This window comes from Netta rufina (assembly GCF_964035555.1).
Source record: "Netta rufina genome assembly, chromosome: 1".
Classification (NCBI taxonomy): Eukaryota; Metazoa; Chordata; class Aves; order Anseriformes; family Anatidae; genus Netta; species Netta rufina.
Window position 1 is genome coordinate 44,881,040 of NC_140123.1, and position 26,249 is coordinate 44,907,288.

A 26,249-nucleotide genomic window follows, 5' to 3' on the forward strand; every position below is an offset into this window, starting at 1 on the left:
AAAGGAGTGCAGGCTCTTGGCAATGCCAGTAGTTAGGCTTTGCAAGGCTGCCCAGGAAATTGCTTATCTACCTTTACAATATACATCCTAGTCTGCGCTAGGATGCCCATGGACATCTCCCATCAAATCAATAAGTTTTTGTTTGTTTGTTTGTTTTTGAGATGTCTTCCCATGTGCAGGAGAACCAGAATCTGTAGGGGAAAAGAAATCCTGTGGGGATCTAATGTTGGAATAACCTACCTGTGGAAAAAAAAAGCATATTTCTTATTCCTCTATCTCCTCTCTGTTGCAGCTGTGAATCTTACTGGGATTCATGAACTATTTCTAGCCTAGTTCTGAGTCACAAATATGTCTTGGTAAGCGTGTACCCATTGGCAATATGTTCCCTTGGTAAACTGTTGTCACTAGGGTTGAAATGTACCCTGTACACAGAGTTAGCAAAAGTTCTAAGCATACCCTAATTTTATGAAGTAGGGCTGGAGTGGAAATGAGGGGAGGAGTCACCTTCAAGGGAAAGATGTCACCCCATGTATGAGTACCACTTCCTTACATTTATAGCTTTATGTTTGCCGGGCTGGGTTCTGTCTTCCATAAATCACCCTTTCCTTTTGACTTACTTGTTAAAACTGCTGCATACATATGTAGGTGATCCTAGACCAAGCCTTAGCAAGAAAAATATGTTGGTAGCACAGAAGTGCAACCCTCCTCCCAAATAAAGGTTACATTAACTATCTGTTTCTGCCTGCTAACCCGTGCAGGCTGGCAACCTGTCATCATCCACTGCTGACACCTCTGTATGTTATAATTTTGTCACCTTTTGACACAAGTTATGTTAAACATGATTCACTTGGGAAAAATCAGGTTAAATGAGTTGGGCCACACTCCTTAACTAAGTAGGGGTAGACTTGAGCAATATCCCCCATTTGTCAGAGCCATTATCTGTTAGTGTACTCCTTGACATAGTTTTGTCCTTGCCAGTGAGTTCCTTCTGAAACAAACAAACAAACAAACAAACAAACAAACACCTTATGTATGGATATCTCTAGTAGAAGCCCTGTATTGTTTCTCATAGGAGTGGGGACAAGGCTACACTCCTTTTTGGAAAGCAAGTTTAGCCCTATTGATGCAAACCATGCTGTATCACTTCCCCTTACGCCAGGGAATGGGCTTGGTATGTTTAACTATGTAGGATACATATAGCTATTTTATTTGGATCTTGAAACTGAAAAATTAGAACATTGCTTGCTAGAACGTCTTTAAGTCTTTTGGATACAACAATAACAATAATAGCATCTGATATCCTGGAAGACGTGTTTCCCAATCCTAAATAGAAGGTCCAAAGTATTAAAGGACTTTTCTTTTGTAGGGTTGTGCTTACGAAAATAATGTATTCAGTAAAGTATTCCTTCCTTTTTGGGAGGAGTCACAGAGTTGTATTTGTCCAAAAAGTTGCCTGCTGAGTCATCGCTCATTCCTGTCTCTCTCTTGTGTACCCATATAACAGCTCAACAGGGCTAGGCTGCAGTATGTTTTTTTCATATGATGGCCACTCTATAAACCTTAGTAAGGATTTGGAGGTAGAACAATACTTCGTACTATGTTTTGTACTTAAAAATGGAAACCCAACAAAAAATGACAAGAAAACCCTGTAGAGAAAATACATTTTAGGAGCTGTCGAGAGACATAGACTTTATAGAAAAATATAAGCTAAAGCTAAGTACATGGAACACAACTATCCTGTTTGGAGAGAGGCAGGAATCAGGAAGGGCAATAACATATTATCACTGTAGGGTGCTACATAGGTTTGACTTTAATAACACTGAATAAGCCATTCAAATCTAAATGATGGTCTTTCTGAATGAGTTATGTACACTTTTCTGCCAGTGCTACACAACTTTAAGTCAACATTCCCCACTGGAAACTAGCAATTTATTAGGAGGCATTTTAAGAATTCTTTGACTGACTAAAGAAGCTTGATTGTCAAAGAAGAATTCAAATGAACTTGTTAAGAAATGGCCTCCAAACTTTGCTAGCAGTCTGATCAGCAAGAGATAGAGACCCCTGATTACTAATCACTAATGTGTTTATATTACTTTTTAATTTAATTTATTTATTTTTTAAATGAGTTAATATAAGGAGGAATTCTAAGTCACTTCTTGCTTTCCTTCATATGCCGTGCCAGACCTTATATGCTGCTAATATGAATTATGCTATCAGAATGATTTTGGTGGAGTTACGCCTCATTGTATCACCTGAGAATTGTGGCTATTTGTGTATGTATCTACTTTTTAAAGAAGCTTATCTCTCTTTTGTTTGTTTGTTTGTTTGTTTGTTTGTTTGTTTTTCCTTGAAAGAAGCAGAGTATTTGCACAATTCACAAGAAGTATAGACACAGTGGCAATAGGTAGATATTAAATTAGTGACTGTTGTCACCAAAGCTATCTTGTAGTTTGAACTCATAAAGAATTCATTCAACTCTGATACATCAATAGGACAGCATGGCCCAATGCTGTGAACTACTGGATTAGGTAAATTGCATCCTTTAGTTGAAAGTCACTGGTGGACAATACAGAGACATATATTCACTTGTATTTTTTTGCATTTATGTGTCTTGACACTGAAAAATCTGTGTCCAGAATACTCCGTCTGTGCTATATCTGGGGAATTTTATCATAGGCAAGGAATGGAATGAGGGAGACATGATTCAAATTTACATAGTCTGATCAATTGTTTCACTCTGTGTTTCTGTCTCTCCTTCACTTAAATAGGGCCTTAAAGTAGGGACTAAAACCAAGACTTCTCTAATGCTGACTGCAGAATAGTTCACACAATCTGTGGGTTATACGGAGATCCAGAGGCAAAATTTGAGTTCCTCTGAATTTCTGAAAGCTAAATTTCTTCTGAGTATGGGAAGTTAGTTTATGGGAAATAGTTATGGTTCACTTTCACTGTACACTTATGCTCAAGATGTTCAATTCCTGATATGTGTTACTGCATTATATATTCCTCACTCACCAGGTAAAATACTTGTACAATTACCACAGAGAAAATCAGACTGAATGATTAGCAGTTAGTCATATTTGCTTTAATTTGAAGAATAATTTTTGTTTGTTTTGTTTTGCTTTGTTTGTTTGTTTTCTCTTTTCTTTTTATTTTTCCAGCTTTGAAGCATTAAATAATTACCGTAGCTAATGTCAAAAATTTACCAGCCAATAAAACCACTGACTGTTGCAGATCAGACAGTCTGGCCTGCTTTTTTCCTAAGCTGAGGTAAGTACCATTGGTAGAATTCCTTATATTTATGTATTTTCATGTGGAGGTTCTATGCTGCCATGTCAGCAAGACTTTCTTAAAGTAAGCCTCTGACTTTGGGTAGCAGAACTGGCTTGCTGTGTCCCATAGTTCTTTTTTGCTGAGTTCAAAGGTTATAAATACAGGAAAGTATCTATTTAATTTCTATAGACTATTGGTTGCATTCCTTTTTGTGTTTCTCAACATTTTGGCCAAAGAAAGCCATGCTGTGAGGCAGGTTGTTTATCTCTGATTTGTGAGCAGAACATTTTTGGTTGAATTGAAAATGCCAACAAAGTAATGTCATCCAGCACCTGGACTCTGAAAGAAAAACCCTTCAAAAGAAAAACATATTCTGACGCTCAGGTGTTGTTGTTACAAATCAAAGCTATTTTTTCCATTTCAACTGAAAACAGTATTAGAATTTCTTTTTAACTTAATTCCCACTGTGCATTGCTTATGAAGAAGGACTTCTGTTTCATTTGGGAGGCATGCATGTTAGAAATGTAAAACTGCAATATGTATGAACAGAGATGCATTCAAAACATTTTCATCTTGATTGTAAAAATTTAAAGATATAGTATAGCATACTTGAACACACTATGATTGTTGTAAATATTTTTACTTTCAGAAACCTGGAGGCTGAGATGTACAAAGTTCAGAAAGGTATGCTTGCATTCATTAATTGTGAAACTTGTGGTAGTTGGTAGTTTATACTTAGTGTTTTCTGGTCTGTGGCTTCATCAGCTGCATTTCTTCAGATGTAACCAATGTTTAGACAGTAACTGCATGCTAACTACCAAGCCTCTGAAGACACAACCATCAGCAAAAATAAGGACTAGGAACATGGCTAAAGACACATTTACTAAGTTGCTTTTGTCAGTTTGCGTTTCTAGTACTGAAAGGTCTTAAGTTTCACAAAAGACAATAGGACTAGGCGACACAGCATCTTGTATAACAACGTCTCACGTATTTCAATATGAAAGCTCCCTGAATATACAATAAGCATGGGCTTATATAAGATACCTTAAAAACTGACCCTGTGTCCCAAACAGAAACATAGGGTCTTACACAACATTTCTGTCATGGAAAGAGTCCAGAGGAGGGCCACGAGGATGCTCAGAGCTGGAGCACCTATCTTTTAAAGACAGGTTGAGGGAATTGGGGTTGTTCAGCCTGGAGAAGAGAAGGCTTTGAGGAGACCTTAAGATGGCCTTCCAGGACCTAAAGGGAGCCTACAGGAAAGCTGGGAAGGGACTCTATTGGGGAGTGTAGTGATAATACAAGGGGGAATGGCTTTAACCTGAAAGAGGGTAGGTTTAGATCAGATATAAGGAAGAAATTCTTGAATCTTGGGGCTGGAATTAGATGATCTTTAGGGTCCCTTCCAACCCAAACCATTCTGTGATTCTATAATGAAGTGATTGTTTACTGCTACTGTCTTTATTAATAGTAAGTCAGTTTTAGCCTACAGAGAAACAAACTGCAGTTATTATAAGGAATTAACAAACAAAATAAAAAGCAAAGGCAGTCTCTTTTTTTCTTTTTACTACTGGCTGTGCTGAAGGAGAAAGTAACTATGCACGGATAAGACTTGGAACAAGATCTCATGTAGGAGGGATTTTCCCCCACAGATGTTTTGCCTCTGCCCACATATTCAAACAAAGCAAATACCTAATGTGTATCAGATTCTAGTGTTCACACAACACTTCAGCAGATTTTTCCTGTGTTGAAATGCACTTTTTCTTTATGTTTGCCTGTGTAAATACCTGAAACACTCTACATGAGACGCAGCCCTCTAACTCTGCAACATATATTTCTGTGGAAAATCCATATGAGAGCAGTATATTGTTTCAGATAGTAATTGCTTGTTTTTCTGTTTCAAAGTGTACGCAAGTATTTCATTTTGTGAAGCCCAGCCCTATTGCACTTGAAAAGTACAGCAAGCACAGAAGTATAACAACTTACCAGTACTTTTAATTGATTTGGTATTTCTACAAGGTGCCACCCTTTTCCACACCTCCTACCTCCTCCTTAAGTGACTCAGCCTCTGAAGGAGAAGTCTCTTGGCTTTTCAGACAGCTGGATGGAGAACAAGAGTTCAACTCTCCGTCTGCTTTGACTATACCTCACTTGCAGGTATCTCCAGGTTGACTTACCACACTGAACAACACTAGGACACAAACTTCTGCCATATCTAGGTAAGGCGTTTATGTTTCTGCTTATCACATCTGCTTTATCATGTATCAAAAGTCCTACATTTTCAGATGTTCTGTGATTTCTGAGTATCTAACTTAGGATCACACTTCAAGGGTTATGATTTTAAAGAAGTGCCAAGACTGTGCTATGAAAACCCAGCCCTTAAAGCGTCGTAGTTTAGGTCTTCAAATTTCCTAGACCTTCCTGAAGTCGTCTCTTACCCATACAATCTTAATTAATTGCTTACTTACATTTTATTACTAATTGTATTGCATTTTAGTGTTATTTCTCTCATGACAAACTCACTGTTCAGACCACTTTTCATGAATTGCTTTTCTAACGTCATTTTTGCTCTTTGGCTTGGTTTATTGTTTCTTTATTCTTTCTTCAGAATTTTTATCTAAAATTAAATTAAAAATTATTAAAATCTCATTTACTTGAATTTGCCTTAGTTATATGATTTTAAAGAGGAAAAATAGCAATAGTTTGCTTTTTAAGAATACACTGCTAGTTAAATATTCAGAAATCATTTCCAGTTTTGCAAAAGGCATAGTAGAAGTATCTTTTCTATTTTGATATTATGACTTATCCACACATTGAACTGAACTCATGCATAAACAGGAAGGGTTCTTCATTAAAAATGTAGCAAAGTGAAAGGAAGTAGGTTAATAAAAATATATATATGATATAATATGAAATTATTACTCCCCTTCTACATTCCGTTAAAAAAAAAAAAAAAAGAAAAAAAAAAAGCCACATTTAAAACTGATCATATAGTCCTAACTACAAAGCACATACAAATTTGAGTTATGACTTAGCAGCTCATTTTCAGCATACATTAGGGACAGTTCCAAAGCTTAATTTCTTTCAAAACAGAATCTCCTCCGCCCACGTCCTGAAAAACCAGTTTTGAGAGTTCTTTCTGCTACAAATAGATGAATGATTTCTGTTTTACATTCACGTGTTCTCTAGCCCAACCTTGCCTGTCCTAGCCTTGCCTGATTTATCTTTTATGTATATGCACATATTATTCCTGTTCTTTACGAGGGTTGTTATCATTATCAATTCTCTGACATAAAACATATAGTAAAATATTCATTTAAATGTAATATATTATTTCCAGAAGTTTAAAAATGCATTACATTGCTATTTCTCTGACATGAAACTCGAAAAAAGAATCATTCCAGGAATGTTTTTTTGTTGTTCTTTAATGTCTATGAAATAAATCTAGTTATTTTTACATATGGATTTCAGCAAAAGGACAAAAAGATGAATGGATTTCTGAATAAAGAGATACAAGTGGCTTACAATTTTGAAGAATATAAATTATATTCAAGTGTTTGTTTTTAAGCTCAGACTATGTACTTGGTACTGTGCTGTTAGCAGCAGCATTGTTCTTTCTATTGCATGTCCTGACTTTTGCATGTCTTGAACTCCGGCAGTGGATGCTGGTGACAATTCCGGAGGGAGGAAAGTGTAGCATATGTACAGATCTGCATCTGATAGAGTGGACTTTTAAGGCTATTTAAAGGATCATATGCTTAACTGAAACAGCAAAGTTATCAACGTGAAGGATGATAGAGATTTGGCTGGCTCTAGCTATGATTGTTGAAAAACAGCCTTTATGTGCAATAAGGAAGTGAACCCATGTTTAGAAAAACAAATTATTATTTAAGTATAGGTAGGGTGATAGCATAGACACGATGTTCTGATAGGATTATGATAGATCTTCATTTGAGGGGAGAAATGATGGGTACAGAGAACAGCAAAATTGGTGTTGATTTCCAAACAAGCAAGATTGCATCTCACACGTATGGTTATCTATTTAGAATTGTAATGATGTGTCTTCCCAGTACCTTATTTCTAAGTCTTGGAGATCCCTATCATTATTCAAGACAAAGAGATTTCAATCAGTTGCTGCTCATCTTTGTCTTACTACGTTCAAGAGAAATGATGGACAAAATAACAAAGTTTGCTGACCTGACATAGAATATGTTAACTGAGGGCACAGAAATGTTGTGGTGTTTTAGGCATCTGTGGTTAAGTAGGATCAAATGTTGTTTTCTTTAAAATGTCATATCCTTGACATTCATCTCATATAAATGGAAAATAAGTTATGTATGACAGCATTAACTTAAACAGTTCTAATGGAAAAAATAACAAAAAACAAACAAACAAACAAACAAAAAACAAGAAGGTAAACCAAAGTAAACCTTCATTTTATTCAATCATCAGTGAAGTTATTCTGGCCAAAATTTCTCCTAGGTTGCAGTGAAAGAATGAAAATCAGTTAAAGCACAAAGGATGTGGTACATTAATGTCTTAACCATCTGTTAGATTTCTAATTGAATAATTCTAAAATTTTGAATTCTGATTACTCACAAGACACCAAATTTTCAACTCACTTTAGAGAAAATTGGGCTTCAAGATGACATTTTAGTGAAAAGTTTCGAATTTGGGATAAAGAACAAAGTACTGTTCATATTCAAATGGCAGATATTTGTTTGATGTTTTTGAAAAGTTGGAACTTTAAGGACACAGTACATGTAATCAGCAAACTGTGGCTCTGAAGAGCCATGTGTAAGAAACCTGTTTGTTCCATATGGCATTTTATGTGGAAATGCTAAACTCAGAGGCTTCTCTACAATCTAGATTGTTTTAACAATATAGCATAAGAAGGCAGAAGACAGGAAAATTCTAATACTGTTTGTTTGTTTGTTTGTTTGTTTTAGAACGCTTCTTCTATAATCTTCTGTATTGTCCAGTTCATGAGTAGGAAGTTTAATATTTTAGACATTGATGTTTGGCAACACTTTATATGAAAAACTGCTGTAGAAAAACAAATTTATTGACTTTTCAGAGAAGAGGGTGTACCTCACATCTACATTTTTAGATTTCCTATGGTGAATTACTTGTACAGTGTGATGATATGCAGTAACTTTAAGCCGAGGAAAGAAATATTGTTTATTAAAAGCAAAATACACGTAATCTAAATATTTATAAATAAGATCTTAATAACTGTCACAGCTAAAAGCTAAAGAACAAATATATTTTTTTTTGTCTATAACTAGTTCAGTCTAATGTGGAAAAAATGATTCTTACCAGAAATGCTTCTATTATTCTTGTTTGTGTATGTGTGTGTTTTTTTTCTTTCCAAAATGCAGCAATGCATATATGTGAAACCTAATTATGTAGAAAGCTACAGCCCAGAATAAAACACGGAAGGCAAGAGAGCTCTGTATTGGAAGAATGGGTGTGTTCAGACTAGCCAAAAACTAGATGGTCTAGCTTTGAAGATTTATGGCAGCCTGAGGTCTTCTGCTGATCAGGATGTGAAAAGGAGATGCAGATACATGAATGTGGCTATTTGTGATAAAAATAGAATTGAAGACTCCTGCTGCTTTCTGAATAACTTGCTACTATCTTGGAGAGGCATTTGACTTTCTCTGAAGTCATGCTTGAAGTTGTTTTTGTTTTTTTTTCCTCCTGGGTTTCTTTGGGATTATATTTGGATTTCCACAGAAACATGGAGGATTCTGAATCTAGGATTGGTATGCCTTAAAACTTTTTGGGAACAGCTCATTGGACTGGCTGGGGCAGTTTTCATTCTCTTTTAGTTTCCTGACGCTGTTTTAAAATTCAAATTGCACTGGAGATGCATTCCTGTTTGTTTTTGTTTTGCATTCCAGCTGAGTTGTTTTTTCTCCAGTGGCTGAGCTCTTATTAAGAATGTCTGAACGTAATTTGCTACTTTAGTATAGAGGACTACAACTTCTCTTTCTCAGAACTTAATTTATGGAGTAAAAAGCTTTAAACAAACAAACAAACAAACATACAAACAAAAACAGTGAACTGACTTGCGTGAATAATGTGATGGTTCCAGGTCTTTATAAGTTGAACTTTTTAAAATAACATGATTCTCACAATCTTCTGTCCATTCCTATTTTCACATACACAGATGCGCACACCTTCACATAGACAGATGTTTCACACAACGGTGAAGACCAAGAAAAAAAATGCTTTGAGTTGTATCCTGCCTCTTTATTCAAGATTCTTTTCATTTTTAAGATCTTGAAATGTAAATCTTACTCTGATGATTCTTGATTATCTGTGCTAGAGACTAAAGTAGGTGTTTTTTTAATTTGCATTTTAAATTTTAATGGATTAATCTTTGATATACAACTTGAAAGTACCAAAGCAAGAAGTAAAGCTTGAGGACAACATGACAGTATTCTGTAAGACTGAAGTGCCTGGGTCTGAAATGTCTGAACGCCTGACACATTTTCAGTACTGACTGTACAAAACAGTGAGCTTATTTTTATTTATGTGTACGGCTTTGGAGCTTGAAGACTAGGTAGTAATTTATTTTGGGTGCTATATACATGTGCAACAGAAATATTGTTTTGCCCTAACAACATTAAAAAATGAAAATAAGACAAGAGACAACATAGAGTTTCAATTAAATGATGGAGAATGGAAGTACTCTTGTTATGGACTGTTCTTAGTTGTCTGCTGACTTTTATCATGCATGGACACAAGTGGGAGTAGCAAACTTGTTTTTCAGTTGTTTTTCAGTGTCCCAGCGCCATTAACGTATGTTTATTTTATTTATTTATTTATTCTTGTAGATTTTAAGCATGAGTTTCAAAATGTATGGATCGTTTACTTCAAAGATAATTTGTATTTCTGAACTAATGTCTGAGAGTTTCTTGTTTGTTTCATAACAAAGATATATGACTGACACTTTCTTTGTCAGTTTTGTGAAAAATTTCATATCTCGTCATGAATCTATGGGAAAAAAAAGTAGATAGTATACCATGAAGATTACAAAGCAATTTCCTGCCATTTTTAATATGAAATGTTTAAAGTGCAAAGTGTGATTTTTTACAAGAAAATTCCAAGCCTTAAAATGACCACATTTGGTCTAATTTTGACAAAGGAAGGCTCTGTTTTCAATGTGTTATGATACATTTCCTCTAGGAAATATCTTTAAAAATCTTTACTAGAAAATATATCGAAGTTCCTTCTACTACTGTATTTTTTCTCCAGGTAAAAAAGTCAAGAAAATGCAGCACTCATTTCTTGTGAAATATACTGAAATGTCAAGCTTCCTATTATCCAAGGACTAAAATAAATGGCAGTATCAGATGTCCAGCTGGTGCTAAGCTGAAAACATAAATAAATCAGAACCTTTTCTACTATCTTATTTATTACACAATCGTGACAGTTCAGGAAAATATATAGCAAGACTAGTCATTATCTAAAACTGATTGCTCGATAACCTTGATAACTACCTTAATAGTTTCTAGGAAATTCAGTGCATATCTGTTTAAAACCTTGTATCAGTAATTTTGAAAGGTATTTTGTAACCTATTGCAAAATAAATAAGGCTCATGATAGCCCTGAGCATATTTTTATTGGGTGGGAACCAGACCCAGCAGTCACATGGTTTCTACATGCAGTGTGCCAACATATGTTTGGTACTAACAACTAATGTTCAAAGAGAGGAGTGTGGGTCAGAGCTTTTCAATCAACATGTCAAAATATTAAACTCCTATAAACATCTGGAATTTCAGAGCTGGGTAAGAAATATGTGGACTTTTGTACTCCAATATTATGTTTGTATTTATATCTTTACTTTATAAAAAGATCTGTTTACATCCAGGTATTTTGTTTGTTTGGTTGGTTAGCATAAGCTCTTTTAGCAATCATCTGGCAGTAAAAATATACCAGAAAAAATCTGTTCTACGCACAATTCATCGTGGCATCCACTGTAGTATTTCGTTTCCATGCTTTGTTTTAAGCATTGCTTTAATGCCTTTGCTAAGCTTTTGCCAAAATTCAACATCTTCACCTTGTATCAGTAAAGAAACGGCCACAGGCTCTGGTCTGTCAATCCACTGTTTACATCTGTAAATACACCCAGAGAACAAGGAATGTTTGTGATTTTTAATGATCATCCCTGTCACAAAAATAGTTTTGTTGTCATCTCTAAATCTTAGCAGTATAACCAGTGGAGCTGGTTGGGAGCATTTCAGCTTAATGTTGGTTTCTTGGGAAAAGCTGCTTTCCAAAAAAAAATAATAAATAATTAATTTGCAGAATTTCTAACTAACCCCTAAAGAGGATCAGTTTTGTCCACATGCTTAAGTTAATGTTAGAATTGTTGATTTTTTATTTTTTATTTCTGAAGGGAAATTTTTTTCATCTTTAAAATATCATTATGTTTTCTGTATAAAACTGATAATGGAAATTCAGTTTCAAAGTACAACATGAAATCTTTTGAGTGACTCAACTCCCATATATATATGTATTTTCAAATCCTCATATTTAGAAGCTTGTTTTTTAACCTCATTTGGGACGTGGAAAGAAGTCAGTGACTTGAGAACTGCTGCAAGGGAGAAGAAACACCTCCTCCTCCATCCCCAGAGCCTTGTACTAGCTGCAGGCCACTGAAGCTGTGAGACCTGTCAGCAGAGCTGGGTGAGCCCATGTGTGCTCCAGGCACTGCTCTGAGCCACTGGCTGATAAGATCTTCCCATTCAGCTCATCATCTCATATGAGTCTTCATTACTATATCTTTTCCTCTGAAGGCTCTCATCACCCCACGTATGCTCAGGAAAAAAGCTCCAGACAAGGAGAAGAGAGAGATAGGCACAGATGCAGGGCACGATAATATGTTGTCATAATGAGGGATGGAAAAGTGAACGCCATGTCTGAGCTTCATTTCAAAGAGGTTGCAGCTAAATCTAAGTCATTCTATCTTACTAAGCTTGTACAAGGAGGTGATCAAAGTGGCAAATGAATTCATGCTGGCTTTTGAGCTGATTCCAAATCTCACAGACGTCTTTTTTTTTTTTTTTTTTGTCATTCTCTTTTAGATACCCACAGAAGGACTCCCCACTGAACAAAATGTCAGCTTTCAGCTTACGAAAACAATCTCCTAATCAAAGCGGTAATACTGAGTCTCCTCCATTTTCTCTCTGGGCCCTTAAGAGCTTGAAGCACAGCCTCCCTGCCTTCCTGTTTGCAAGCACGGCCATACCCATTGCGCAGCTACCTTTCCAGGGCACACCACCACTCTTTGGTAGGGGACATGCTAGTTATGGGATTCACAGGCAGACCCACGTCAGCTGCAAAGCCAGCAGTGTTGTGTGTAAGCTTCTGCTGGCAGAGATTCAGGCCAAACCACCATGCTGGTTAGCAAGCCAGGCAGTGTGGTTCAATATGCGGGTTCCTTGTGGGTGCCTTGTGGAAAATGCAGGGCAGCATGGCAGCTGGGAGGGTAATGGGCAGGCAATATCTGTTACCCTCTGACTTGGGAAATAAGGAGAATTTGAGGAGAATTACAATGTAAGGAAGGAGGGAGAAAATCTGTTTAATCTTTGTCAGATAGGACATAGTATTTCTAAAGACTTAGATGTTTTGAGGTGTGTTGAGGGCCTGGTTTTGGTGAGACATAAGAGGCCACAGTGCATCAAGATGGTTGTGGCCATGCTTTCAGTGCTAGCCAGGACTGGAAGCAGATTGACCACAGGCATGAGCACTGTGCAACCTGCCTGACAGATTGACTGCAAACAGCTTTATTATCTGTGGGTTTATCTATTTACAACTTTGAAGAACTTGTGCTGATGTTTCCATTCGCTGGAGGCTGTGCTCACGGTGAGGCAGCCCTGCTGCAGAGCAGCAGAGGGCAGGGAGGGGATGAGCTCTCTGCCCTCTGAGGAGAGCTCTTCAGAAGCAGCAAAATTGGAAATGGACTCTGGAAACTGGTTTTGGGGGCTGGCACCCTGAAATAGGCTCTACCATCTGTCCCCCTTGAGCATGCTGGAAATCAGCAGTTTATTTCTAATGTTCAGTACTTGTGGCTGAATTCATCTGGGGTTTGAGAGGTAATTCCTCTGCTCCCGTTTCAAGCTCTGCTGAAAAGATTAAGGTTAAAACAGTGAAGAAGCAGTAAATGGAAAAAAATAGAAAGAAAAAAAATGAATGATAAGTAGAAACACCATTGTTCAAGTCTCTCAAACTGCTGCCAAAATAAGAAGGGAATAAGTTACCTGCACTCATGTGACCCAAACTGTTGTATTGGATCTATATTTAATTTGTAATTGAAACTTGGGAGGTAATTGATTAGACCAGAAATGAGTACTGTTCAGCAAATCCTGGGCCTTAAGCCTTAGCAAATTACTTGTGATGTTTCTTGAAAAGAAAGGTCAATATGTATCCTTTGACTGCTGCCTTTATAGGAGACCTCCTGAAGCCTTGTTTGTGCTAAGTAATTAAAAAAGTCTTGTTTTCTATGAATTCCAAGTGATTTTTGGGTGGGTGATAGGAATTGTTCTAAAATGGCATTGGAAAAGAGAAATATTGTATATAACTGGCTAATTTTAATAGCTGGGTATATACTGAGTATTTCTTCAACATATCAGTGTGTTTATGTTATGTTCCTGTCATTTTTTTCAAGATTCAGAGGAGGTTATGGCTGAAAGCACAGCACAGATTTAAATGTATTGCAGACTGTTGAAATAATCTCTGGCTAAAAACTATTAATATGAAAGGAATGCTGGAGTTATTTCCACCCTTCAGTTGCCATTAGCTATCTGTGCTGAAGAGAAGTTTTATCTCTGAATGCATATATTTGAACTCATACTTTTCTTTATTTTTTTTTCAATGCAAATAATTGCACCAAATTAAAAATATCTTTGTATTTATGAGAATAGGAAGCTACAGTTTTTGCTATTTTATCTTCATTCAGGTTCTTTTTGTGTGTGTGTGTGTGTGTTTTTGTTTTGTTTTGTTTTATATGCAGATTCATCGAAGTGCCTAGTACATTCCAGTCATTACTAATAGTATATTCAAAACAATAAATATTTCAATCAAGTGAACTTCATATAGTCTTGTTTGCCTCTTACAATGATCTCCATGCAGTGATTGTGAGACAATGACATTATTTAAACTGATCTTCATCCTCTCTTGCATTTGCATGAAGTGAAATAGATTTTTAATAGATATTTTAACGAACCGTTGGAGCTATGCAGGCAAGGCTATGCTGTATGTTTCCTTCCTTCCTTCCTTCCTTCCTTCCTTCCTTCCTTCCTTCCTTCCTTCCTTCCTTCCTTCCTTCCTTCCTTCCTTCCTTCCTTCCTTCCTTCCTTCCTTCCTTCCTTCCTTCCTTCCTTCCATCTTGAAGTCTTTAGGTCAGGTTTCAATAAATATTTTTAAGGGAAAACTATCTAAAGTGGAAGTGAACAAGCTGATATGGAAATCATGCAATGAGGATGGATGACTGTTCTTAACCTACTGTGATAGTCAGCATGTTCTTATAAATCCCATCTTTGATGTGCCTATTCGTTTTGTAATAATCTCAAAGGACCGAATCTGTGCTGGTCAAAGAAAGAAAAGCAAACCTTGGGATGAGAGCCAACAGCCCTGTTGTGACAGCAACACACATACATGCTATTCCATCCATGCTTCTTAAATGTATGTCTCTTCTCTAGCAGCTTAGTCTTGGAGAGAGCTAGTCCAACAAAAAGCCAGAGTGCATGCTTGCAACTAAGCAAATACAAATGATGAAGAATCCAGTCCATGAACTCCTTCACTGGTCTTCTTTTATTTATTAATCTGGTCATATCTATAGTGAATTGCAACAGTTAAGAGCAAGCACGGTTTGGTTTGCAGTCAGCTATAGATTTTTAGATTGAATTTTATCATAGTATTGCAGTGTTTTTCTTTCATGAAGGAAATGTATTTGAAATATCACTCTTGGCCTCTGTTACTTAAAGTAAATGTTTTGGTGCTTTGTTATGATTTTGTGTTCCCCTCACTGTAGCTATTTGTCATTTTTCATGTTATCACTGCAGCTGAAATTCTTGGATCAAATGCAAGAACTATACTTTCTTATAAATCACAGCAGAATGCCAAACACAGCTCTGACAAATGACACAATATGGACTGTGAAGTGTGATCTTTCTATACACAGCCTTTACAATCTAACGTCCCTACTGACCACCAGATAATAACGTGCTGAAATCAGGTGGTGTAGACATTCTTTTGCATGGATGCTCAAGGATTTAGGACTTAGGAGAAAATCATTGAAATCTCTTAAAAAAAAAAAACAAACAAACAAAAAAAACACAATAAACTCAGTATTCTTAATGTCAGTTTGTTGATTAACTGGATACAGAAGGTTTTGTGTATTTAATTTTTCAACTTTTATTTGGGAAAGTTTGGGCACATATTACAATTCAAAAATGGAGTTTCTATTAGGACTCAACTTACAGTCTTCCATTTTAAAGGGAAATGTCGTAATGGTAGCAAAAAATATTCCATTTCAAAGAGAATCCTCTTTGAAATAATATGATATGAAATTTAGTGAGAAGAAGAACAAACGGGAATGATGGACAATAGTCTTTGAATATTTTTCCTTGCTCCTGAGTCAAACTCCTTATAAAGAGAAACCAAAGGAAATAAACATCAGATTTCTAACATAGTGAAGAATACATATTCATATAGATCAAGTGAACATCATATTGTTAGTCACTCAATATACTAGATATTAGCATTGTTGGGCAAAGATTTTAGGTTGTTAGCATAAGTAAGAAAGGTGTCTGATTGTCTGTCTGTCCTGATAACCTTTGAAAACATAAAGGTATTGCATTTATAAAAAGTTAAGTAAAAATAGATAGCTGTTTAGAAAAGAGAGCTTTCACTCTCTTTCAGCCACTCCGTTCAGCCACTGAGATAAAAGCTTCAGAGGGAGTCTGACCCCTTTGAGGAACCTGAAAATCCACACATGGGTTGAGTGTGGGTGGAGGACCATGTGATCATCTCAAGATTAGCGTTCATTTGAAATTTGTATCTTGTCACACATCTGAAAATCCAACCACAGACAACCCCCTGAGAAATAAGATTCATTAGGTTAGCTTTCCTGGAATTACAGTTGCATGTATACTTTATAATTCTTTTATCAGATCTATAAAACTTGTTTATAGTAAAAAAATATAACAAGTTGTCTCATATTAGGGACAAAACTGAATTCAGTTTGGTAAACTGATCTTCTGTAAGTCTGGTCTTCTGGTCTGCTAACTGGTCTTCTACAACCTTTAAGGTTGTAGGCATTAATCTGCAAACTTTTCAAGAAGAGTCTGTACTAAACAGGATCTTCAAACATGTTCATGCTTTTTCTTTTCTGATGTTAAAAAAAGTATTCTGTCTGTATCTGATAGCTGAAGATTCAATCTGTCCTGAACTTCTACAGATGTCAGCTCTTCTAACAGTACTTTAACTTTCCAAAGCTTTCCCTTACTTTCATTTTCAAGACAATTTTCTCTGCATTTATAGATAATAAGAGCCCTTCTGTTGCAATTAAAAGCAGACAAGTTGTTCATGATGTTAACAAGCGACGGACCCTTTTGCAAGATAACAGCTGGATAAAGAAGAGACCTGAAGAGGAAAGGTAGGAAAGATCTGAAGTACATTTCTTCTGTCTTTGGTTTTGTGTGCTATGTACATTTTCTGGGATTGTCAACTTTGTCATGAATTATATTACCTAAAATTACGTAATTTTCATCAAATAACTATTACTTGATGAAATACTGATTGCCTTTTGGAACTATTAGTCTGTTGGACTTTCACTGACTTTTTTTTAATCAGGATTTTTGTGCAATGATCATTTAATGAGATGCAATGAGTATCTCAATCTTTTTCCCTACATACAAAATACACATTTCATATATTTCGGTTGCAAGAATACTGTCTGACTCATTTTTACAGGTGTGAAGATTATAAATATTGACAAATTCCTTTAAGGAGCTTAGTGAAGTTGGAATCATTTGAAATTTACTGGGACTTATATTACAGTAGAAACTTTGTCTTGAGACCAGGCCCTCATTATTTGGCCCATGAACAGCACATAGGAAGATATGATTCAAACATTCCAAAATGTCTGTAGTAATCTGTAGTAATCTAACCTGGAGATGTGTAGTTGGTGTGGCTACTGGTAAATGACTGTAAAATCTTATTGAATACATGAATCTTTTGCCAAAAACGAACAAACAAACAAAAACAAACAAAACTACTTTTTTTTTTTTTTAATATATAGTTCAAATTTTAACTAACCACTGTCTTTCTTTTCCTTGAAGTGCTGATGAAAACTATGGAAGGGCAGTGCTTAACCAGTACAAATCCCAAGATAGCCTACACAGGTATGGTAGACTGTCTAAATGTCTTTCTAATGATATTGACAAAGAAAACTCATGACCCTTTTACTATATCCTGTTTATAGCAAGAGCTTTTTTTAATCAATTATAGTGTAGTCATACTTCCATTGCAAATCTGTTCTTATTGTTCTTATTGTAAATATGACTTAATTATTGAGTTAATGGATGCAGAGTTGGATCCGTTAACATCTGAATGGTCTGAAATTGTGTATAGTACTTTAAAACTTAAGACCTATATATTGTTTTATTTGTGACAAGTTGTTTGATAAAAGCAGTTACCAAATTGTCATTCTTAACCTTTTTATAGCAGTAGCACAAATGAAAAGGAAGATCAGAAAGCTGTACTTGGACGATACAGGTCTGATACTACCTTGGACAGGTAGGGCTGTTTTCCATATGTGTTGTATTTTGTGATTCTCATATGTATGAGTGGACTTAAACATGAAGGTGTGAATGAAATAAATTATATATTAATTTTTGTATTTATTAAGTGTCTAAATAGAAGATTATGTATGATTTTTGCATGAACTGTGAATGAGACAAATGGAAGTATGATTTGAGAAAAGGTTCTTTCTGACATCTTGCTCTTCTTTTGTATCAATTTCTGTGAATTCTTGTGCTCATAAATGTACATATCCTTGTACACATGAACTATCCACTTTCCTGCTTGTCAAACTATAAATCAGAATCCTATCTCCAATAGTCAAGCACAACATGTCTAAAACCATAGCTCTTTGCAAATCTTTACTGCCACTTCATAGAGCGATCAGTACAAATATCAGAACCATATACTTATCTTAAAATTACTTAATTTGAATGTCTTCTCCAGCTTTGACCTCTGTCAAGACATGACTACACCTGTATTTTCAGATTCTTTCTGTATCACTTCTTCAAAATTCAGTCAACATTAGTATCTAGTATCAGCAACACCCCAAGTCTATCAGCACCAGAATTTAAATGCACATTCTGGAAAATGTGCACGTTTGTTTGGATCATGGATCTGTGTAATTTTGTTCAATGATCCTTACTTCTTGTGTTGTAGGAAACAATGAAAAATTGTTGCATAAAATCTACTGTGCCCGTGGAAGGCTGAAATAGAATGGGCTACAGAGCTCTTTATCACCCCTACATCAATTATTCCATGGGCTGGTGGATACAGGCTCCTACTGTATTTGCTTCCTCATTATGAGGAAGCCAGTCTGTAACTTTATTTTGCCTATTGCTCTTCTCCATATCTTTTCTATCTCCGTATTAGTCTTTTTGATCTTAGGATCCACTTCAGAACATACCTTCTATATGTACAAGAGCATAACAATAGCTTCAGGTTCATTTGTTATTCCTTTTCTTATACTTCATAATATTGAATTTGCTCTTTTGAGTGCTGCTGAGAATTGAGCTGTCGTTTTCACAATATTGTATGTATAACTCCAAGACCTCTTTCCTGAGTGATAATAGCTAGTTCAGAGATCAATTGTTTTTCTTGTCAGGCATTACTTTGCATCTAAGAAAAATGAATGTCATCTGCCATTTTAGAAATCTGACATTTTAGCAGATGACTTCTGAAAACTGTGCCAGTCAGCATTTGTTTTGACTGCCATGAATTAGTGCCATTGGCAAGCAACATCATCTCACTTTCCTTTTCAAGATAATTTCTGAATTTCTGAGCATATGGAAAAACACAGGTCTTGTACAGATCCCTCCTTCCACTCAAAAAAAAAAAAAAAAAAAAAAAAAAAAAAGCTGTTTATTCCAAACCTTTGTTTCTGAATTTTTAACCATTTATTTATTCATGAAAGAACCTTCTCTATTACCACGCAGTAGATGAGCTTATTTAAAGTCTTTAACAGGGAAGTTTCTATGAGTCTATCTGGAAATTCAGGTAGAATATATCAGCTATATCAAACTTACACATATACTCATTGACTTCAAAACTATTTTTGAATCTTTAATGTCCTGCATAGAATCCCTGACTATTACTTTAGAAGTTGTAGGGCAATTCCAGTTTCTCCAGCATTGCTGAACAGCATTTTTCCTTGGGATGTGCACATCTCTATCTCTCTATGACTTTTTGTTTTATGCTGAGATAATATAGATGCCTGCAGTATTTTAGGTTGTAAGCTGCCTGTCTTTGTGTTCTCATACACACAAATATCTAAGATAAATAGTTCTTATTATGCAACAGATGACAAAAAAAAGAGAATACATAGAGAAAATATTATATATGTGAATATGCATTTCTGCTAACTAATTTGGGATATGTCCATTAATGGACCAAATATTGTTGGTTCTATCTTAAAATTATCAAAATGAGGAAGCTGCAGTCAAGTAGTTTATTTTTTTTCTCAGTCATCACTCATCTTCTCAAAACTGAAACATAATCATTCCAGGATTAATTTGTGCACACCCATTGCCAGCAGACAGTTCTGCAAGGGAGGACCACGTGTTCTGCATCTCCTCAAACTTGCAACCTAAGGCATAAAAGGGTGTGGTGATGTATTTTCCTTTAGCACCTCTTTGTAGCCTGCAGTCAGATTTGGTACTTTTGCTTCCTCTTTGAAGGATGTTCTCTACCAGGTACAATTCCTTCATTTTCTTATAAATTGTTTCTGGCAAGCATACCCATAGTAAAGAAAATCTCAGCTTAGAATAAACTAGTCTCCAGAACAGCCATATTGTTTAATTGCCTAAATTGTTAAAAAAAAAAAAAAAAAAAAGGCAATAAGAAAGCTTTTTTTTTTTTTTTTTAAATCTTTTCAAAAGTCGTGGTTGAAAAACGGAGTATGATTCTGGAATGTGGAATAAAATCTAAAGCTCTGTTCTAGCTTGACAGTTCTTGAGAAGAATATCCTTAGTATTAGAGATCTCTCTCAGCTGTTTATCAAGTTATTGCAAGTCATGTTGTCTACATGGAAAATAATTTCTATTGAAAAAGATCATAAATAAACTGATTGAGGAACAAAGGAGTAATATTTGGTTCTTCACAACGTGTAGAAATCTGACAGTGAAAGAATATATACATGCCATTTTAAGTACAGCTCTGCTTCCTGGATACTGCCATTTCCATATTCAAAGAACCTATTGTTTGATATGAATTTAGCCTAGTCCAATATTTACAAAATTTGAACTTCAGTTTTAATATTAAGGTCCTGGAACAGTTGTTGGGGATGACTACATGTTTGCACCATTGGTTGCAAGCATAAGTACAGCTGACCTGTTAGAGATCCACAGCTTGACTGCAGTAGATGCACATATTACGGGCATGTAGATCTACACATATCACAGAGAAAAAACGCAACATTCAGATGTGAGGAAAAATTTTATTTATCCATGTATTCCTCTCTTATTAATAGCAACTAGCTAAATATTAAACAAAAGATGGAAGAAAGCTTAAAAATCAGATAATGACAATTAAAATAACGTTATTTTTCCAAGTACTAAATGCTACTATGTCCAGAATAAATTCCAGGAAGAATAAATACTAACTGTATTTATAGCAGTCAAATCATAGGATGTGGGACTGAAGCAAAACAAACAAACAAACAAAAAAACATGTTCATTGTCTGCTTTATTAATAATCTAATCCTTTGAAATCATAGAAATTATTAGAAAAGGAATTGAGAGCAAACCAGACACCACTGTTCAGTCATGGTATGAACCAGTTTTTCACATCTTGAACACTGAATGCAATATTCACTTAAGTGAAGAAAATACAGTAGATCCTGAAGAGAAAATAAAAGGTCAGAAAGTATGCTTGCAGGAATAGCTTTCATATGCAGAATGTCTGAAGAGAAAAAAATTCTCAGCTTGGAAAAGAATGTGATGCAGGGAAAGTGAGTAAGGAAGAATTTGCCATTTTTTTCACTTTAAGAAATAGGAGAAGGAAAGGTGTAGGTAATGATTTAAAAAAAGAACATTTGTTTTTCATTTAGCACATATACTTTTTATAGGAATCATCATTGCAGGGTATCTTTGAGTTCAGATGTTTAAATTGGTTCAGAAAAATATTAGATGGATAAATGGATTACTGATCCAAAGGTTGGCTGTTGGAGACAGCATTGTGTGTGCGAATGGATATTCTTCAATCACTTGGAAAGTTTTACAAGTAAAAGTTAACATCATATTTACCTTTATTATTCACTTTTTTTTTTTTTTTTTTCCCAAAATACTGCTACATTGAGCAGCAGTAGAGTAGGAGGCCAGAGGGTCCCTTTAAGTCTTATCTAAAATGAGAAAATACATCACCATCTAAAATATTGTGCTTAAATCCTGAAAACGTGAAATGGAACTCTGATGAAATGCTGATTCATTGGATAGTTGTGAATTAGAACACTCATCCACAGCAATGTTTGCAAGTTTAGTGAGACCTCTAGTGATCTTTTGAGTAACTGTAACTGCGGGTCACAGCCCATGATATGAGGTAGTTGTCTGCACAATTAAATTTAACAGATTGTGCTCCAGAGCCCACTTGAAGGGTTTCCATTAAATACTTGTGATACATGGCTGACAATGGCGTACAAAAAGTTTTGTACATAATATTGCGTTACAGTTGTAGACTTAATTATTTTGTATCTTCTATTGTAGCTCCTGTAGTATAGATGTGAATACATAACTAAATAATATTATGTAATTTATATATATAAATAAGTTGTAGCTCAAAATATTCTTCAGCTAATTTATCAGGATATTTAAGAAAAACACCTCAACTTAGTATTTGTGATCTATTTGAGTACATATCAATTTATATTTGAGAATTTTGTACTCTCCTTATTAAAGGATATTCTGGCTGTCTACACATCTACACATCCAACCTGCCCTAGTTAACCTTGTTTAAGCAGGGGAGCTGAACTAGATGATCTCCAGAGGTCCCTTCCAACCTTAACCAATCTGTGATTCCATTTTTGGAATGAAAATTTAAATATATCAGTATCTAAGCTATGTTTCAGCTATGAAACATAGCTACATAATATATAATATATATAATATATTATATAATATATATTACATATAAAATATATAATACATTATATAATATATAATATAAATTATATATAATATACATATGTATATATATATTATATACACATATTATGTATATTATATAATATATAATATACATAAGCTACATATCAGCTACGTAATGCTTTCTGTGAAACCATGGATGGATTTTGGGCAGCAACTGTAGAATCCATGAAGGGCTTGAAAAATCACATTGTTTTTAGTGTAAACTGAATGACTTAATAAAATCAATTTAGGCTAAAACAATCTAACTGCTGTGGTGTATATTGCTCCTATAGGTCACTACTATGCTTTATCAGGCATTTTACACTAGAGCATTTTCAAATCAATTTGATCTCTAGAAACCATAAAGAAGACAAGAGTTGCATCTCTCAAGTGATAGTGAGGGAGATGGAAAGGGGATGTTTATTTACAGCTTCTATGAGAAACATTGCCTTCTTTCTAGTATTCCGATCTAATTTAAAGGAATTGTTCTGTTCTATTCCATAAATTAACTGTTGCAGCAATAAGGTTCAATATATTATTCAGTGTATGAATATAATCTTTTAAAAGTTTGGTTTTTTTTTCAGTGAGCTACTTAGACTGTTTGCATGTTAATACACTAAATTTATATTAAGTCTAATTCTGTTCTAAATGTATAGTGATTCTGATGAATTTTTAATCTGTACACAGGACAAAACAATACTTCATTTTTAAATTTTATTCAAATTGGTTTTAAATAAAGATCTAGGGCATGTTTTACAAATAATACATAATTTATAAGTATTTATTTGTATGTACATAATTTATAAATAATCTGTTGTGTTTTGTTGTTGTTGTTTGTTTTTTTTTTTAAACAGAATTCCAGGCAGAAGTGATATTGATAACATAAATAAATCTCCCACTCTGAATAATAAACAAAACAATAGGTAAGAGTTTTGGAAACTTTATCATCTAAGTATTACGTATCATTTATCATGTATTCATCTAAGTTATATATATGTATCAGGAATATATGGAGATATAATATGTATATAGCTTAATATAGCTTAACTGTAGGCTTCATTTCACCATCTGTCATCTGGAATATAGCCATCCATACCTAAGTTATCAGACTCTTTTTACAGTCAGTGAGATGAAAAATAGTCCTTAAGAGGACAATTCATCTGATGTCTTTCAGATGTTTTCTTATTCTTCAGAGTAAGAGGAATTTTCCCCCAGAACTGCCACATTTCTCCACATGGATTAAAACAAGGACCAGCTCAGATTTACAAATTTACATTCATAACAACATAAGAAACACAGTATTTTAGATATAAAGCAGATGCATAAAAGAAAGAACATTTTGAAACCAGTCCAATGTAGTTATGTTCTAGAGCTCTATACATGTCTGTGTGAATTCTATCAAATACAGTTTTTCTGAGGAAGGTCTACATGAAAAAAAAAAAAAATCAGCTTCATGTTTTCAGTGGAAAATACCATTGAACATTGACCAATGGACAACTTGAGAATCAAAATGTAAAGTATATTTTTGTTGATAGCAAGGCTAACTGATTTTTCCAATTGAAAGCAAACAGAAAATGTAGGGTTTATTTGACAGATTTGCTCTTATCAGAAGATCCCTTTTTCATTTTGAACAGGTTGACGCCAATTTTTCATTTAAAATAAGACAGTACAAAATCTTTGACATGTTATAAGTAAGTCAGTTGTGATGCAGAAGTGGCCACATGATATATCTAACATGTTTCAACATCACTGAAAATTTATTTTCTAAAGAACGTAAAACTCTACTAATTGATTTTTCTTTATTATTTTTATTTAAAAAGTAGAAGTCAAAAAAGCTCAGTTGCCATACTTGTAAAGGAATAAATATATTACTGTGTACCTTCAGCAATGTCAGTAGAGTTCTACAAGCAATAAATTAAAATGAATACCTTTGCTAGTGAAGACTGAGCCCAGCAATTAAATGTCATCTTACAAAGTGCTGAGATTTCACTCTGAAGAGCAAATGAGTATCTCCGGCATTTAAAGTTCAAGCAAGGTCATTTTTTAAAAAAATATGATTTTGTACCATAATATTGGAAATCATAGTGATGATGATGCATGAAATATCACATAAATTGGATTTTGTGTTATTTTGTATGGAGAAAATTAAATATTAAATTATTAAATATTATGAATTCTGAAGAGGGACTTACGTGAGACCTAAATGGTATACATTTTTTTCCTGCCATCCAGTGATAAACAAGTTTTTAAAACTATGTTCTTCAGTTATTCTCATTACATTAAGAATTGAAGAGGACAAGACAACTTTTTGATTAACTTTATGAGAAAAATCACTGACTTGGAATTTCTGTAGTTAGAAATATGAGGGATATCAGCTCCTTTTATAGGCATATCATAAAATAGAGCAGCATTGACATAATTCAATAAGATACATAAAATTTAAAGTCAGAAATGAGTATCAAGTAAAGACGTAGTTTTAAGCGTCAGAATACCTTACAGTGTTACAAATTTGATATCCTTTGAAGTGTTTCCAAAATTTCAGTTGGCATATGTAAATATAATTAGACCATATCAGAAAGTTGTATCTTGGAAATGAAATGGAAATTTCATTTTTATTCTTGTTTTCTCATTTTAAATGATGCACTTATTGAAGATAATTGACTGACTGAATGAATTTTATTTCCTTAACAGACAATCTTGGACTCCTAAGGCATCATCCACAAACACTGCTGCCACTTCTCCAATCAAGAAAAAAAGGTATTCATTGCCACATGTTTTGATTGCCAGAGGATATATAGCACTGAATTAAACCTCAGTATTGTATCACAATTGTACTGAAAAACTTTTTCCTCTATCAAGCTCTAACTTTTTCAGCTCTAACTTTTCAGGAAGAATTCATCTTTTCCATGCTCTTTTTCCTTGGGAGTACTGTATTGCAAGACTGTCTCAGTACAGCCAGTTTGCGAGCTCTGTGGACACAGAACAATAGGTGCTCATTCTTCACTGCAGCCCCTAACTCAGCAAGAGTGTGTCTTTTCGTGTCTAAATTTTAAGAAGTGTAGCTCACACTAATTGCAACCAGCTGAAATCTCTGATGCCAAACTTGACCCTGTGCTGTTTTCAGTACATATGAACTACATAAAGGTTTTCGGTATGTTACAAAGCTAGCTTTAAAAATTTGTATTTCAGATAATATTGTCTGAATAAGAGAAAAAAAAAAAAAAGGTTTAGAACAAAGAACAACAATTTTTATTTAAAATGTACTGCTGGGGAAAGATGTACTTTCATCACAGAATAGTGTGTGTTGGAAATGACCTTAAAGCTCATCTACTTCCAGCCCCCTGCCATGGGGTCACTGAAGTCATGTTTGCTGTCTCCAATCACTTCTATGTCTTCCATATGCCTTAATGTGGTTTCCAGGAGGATCTGCTCCATGATCTTACTGGTCACAGAAGTGAGGCTGACCAGTCTTGTAGTGTTCTCTTTTTCACCCTTTTCAAAAATGGGGTATTGTTTCCCCTTTTGCAGTCACTGGGGACT

At 34.8% G+C, this 26,249-nt stretch overlaps 1 protein-coding gene across 2 annotated transcripts in view; it reads left to right on the forward strand.

Moving 5' to 3' along the window:
* Positions 1-26,249, forward strand: part of SCEL (sciellin) — a 73,795-nt gene that overhangs the window by 18,090 nt on the left and 29,456 nt on the right. The window contains exons 2-10 of one of the 2 annotated variants that reach the window (XM_084306407.1): positions 3,162-3,270; positions 3,923-3,957; positions 5,293-5,492; positions 12,372-12,445; positions 16,831-16,945; positions 17,631-17,693; positions 18,016-18,087; positions 23,564-23,632; positions 25,401-25,466. In XM_084306407.1, coding sequence (XP_084162533.1) covers positions 12,403-12,445; positions 16,831-16,945; positions 17,631-17,693; positions 18,016-18,087; positions 23,564-23,632; positions 25,401-25,466 — 428 coding nt within the window. In that variant the 5' untranslated portion in view covers positions 3,162-3,270; positions 3,923-3,957; positions 5,293-5,492; positions 12,372-12,402. Of the gene's footprint in view, positions 1-3,161; positions 3,271-3,922; positions 3,958-5,292; positions 5,493-10,965; positions 11,073-12,371; positions 12,446-16,830; positions 16,946-17,630; positions 17,694-18,015; positions 18,088-23,563; positions 23,633-25,400; positions 25,467-26,249 lie in introns of those variants that run through there. The other variant, XM_084306408.1, reaches the window with a different exon arrangement.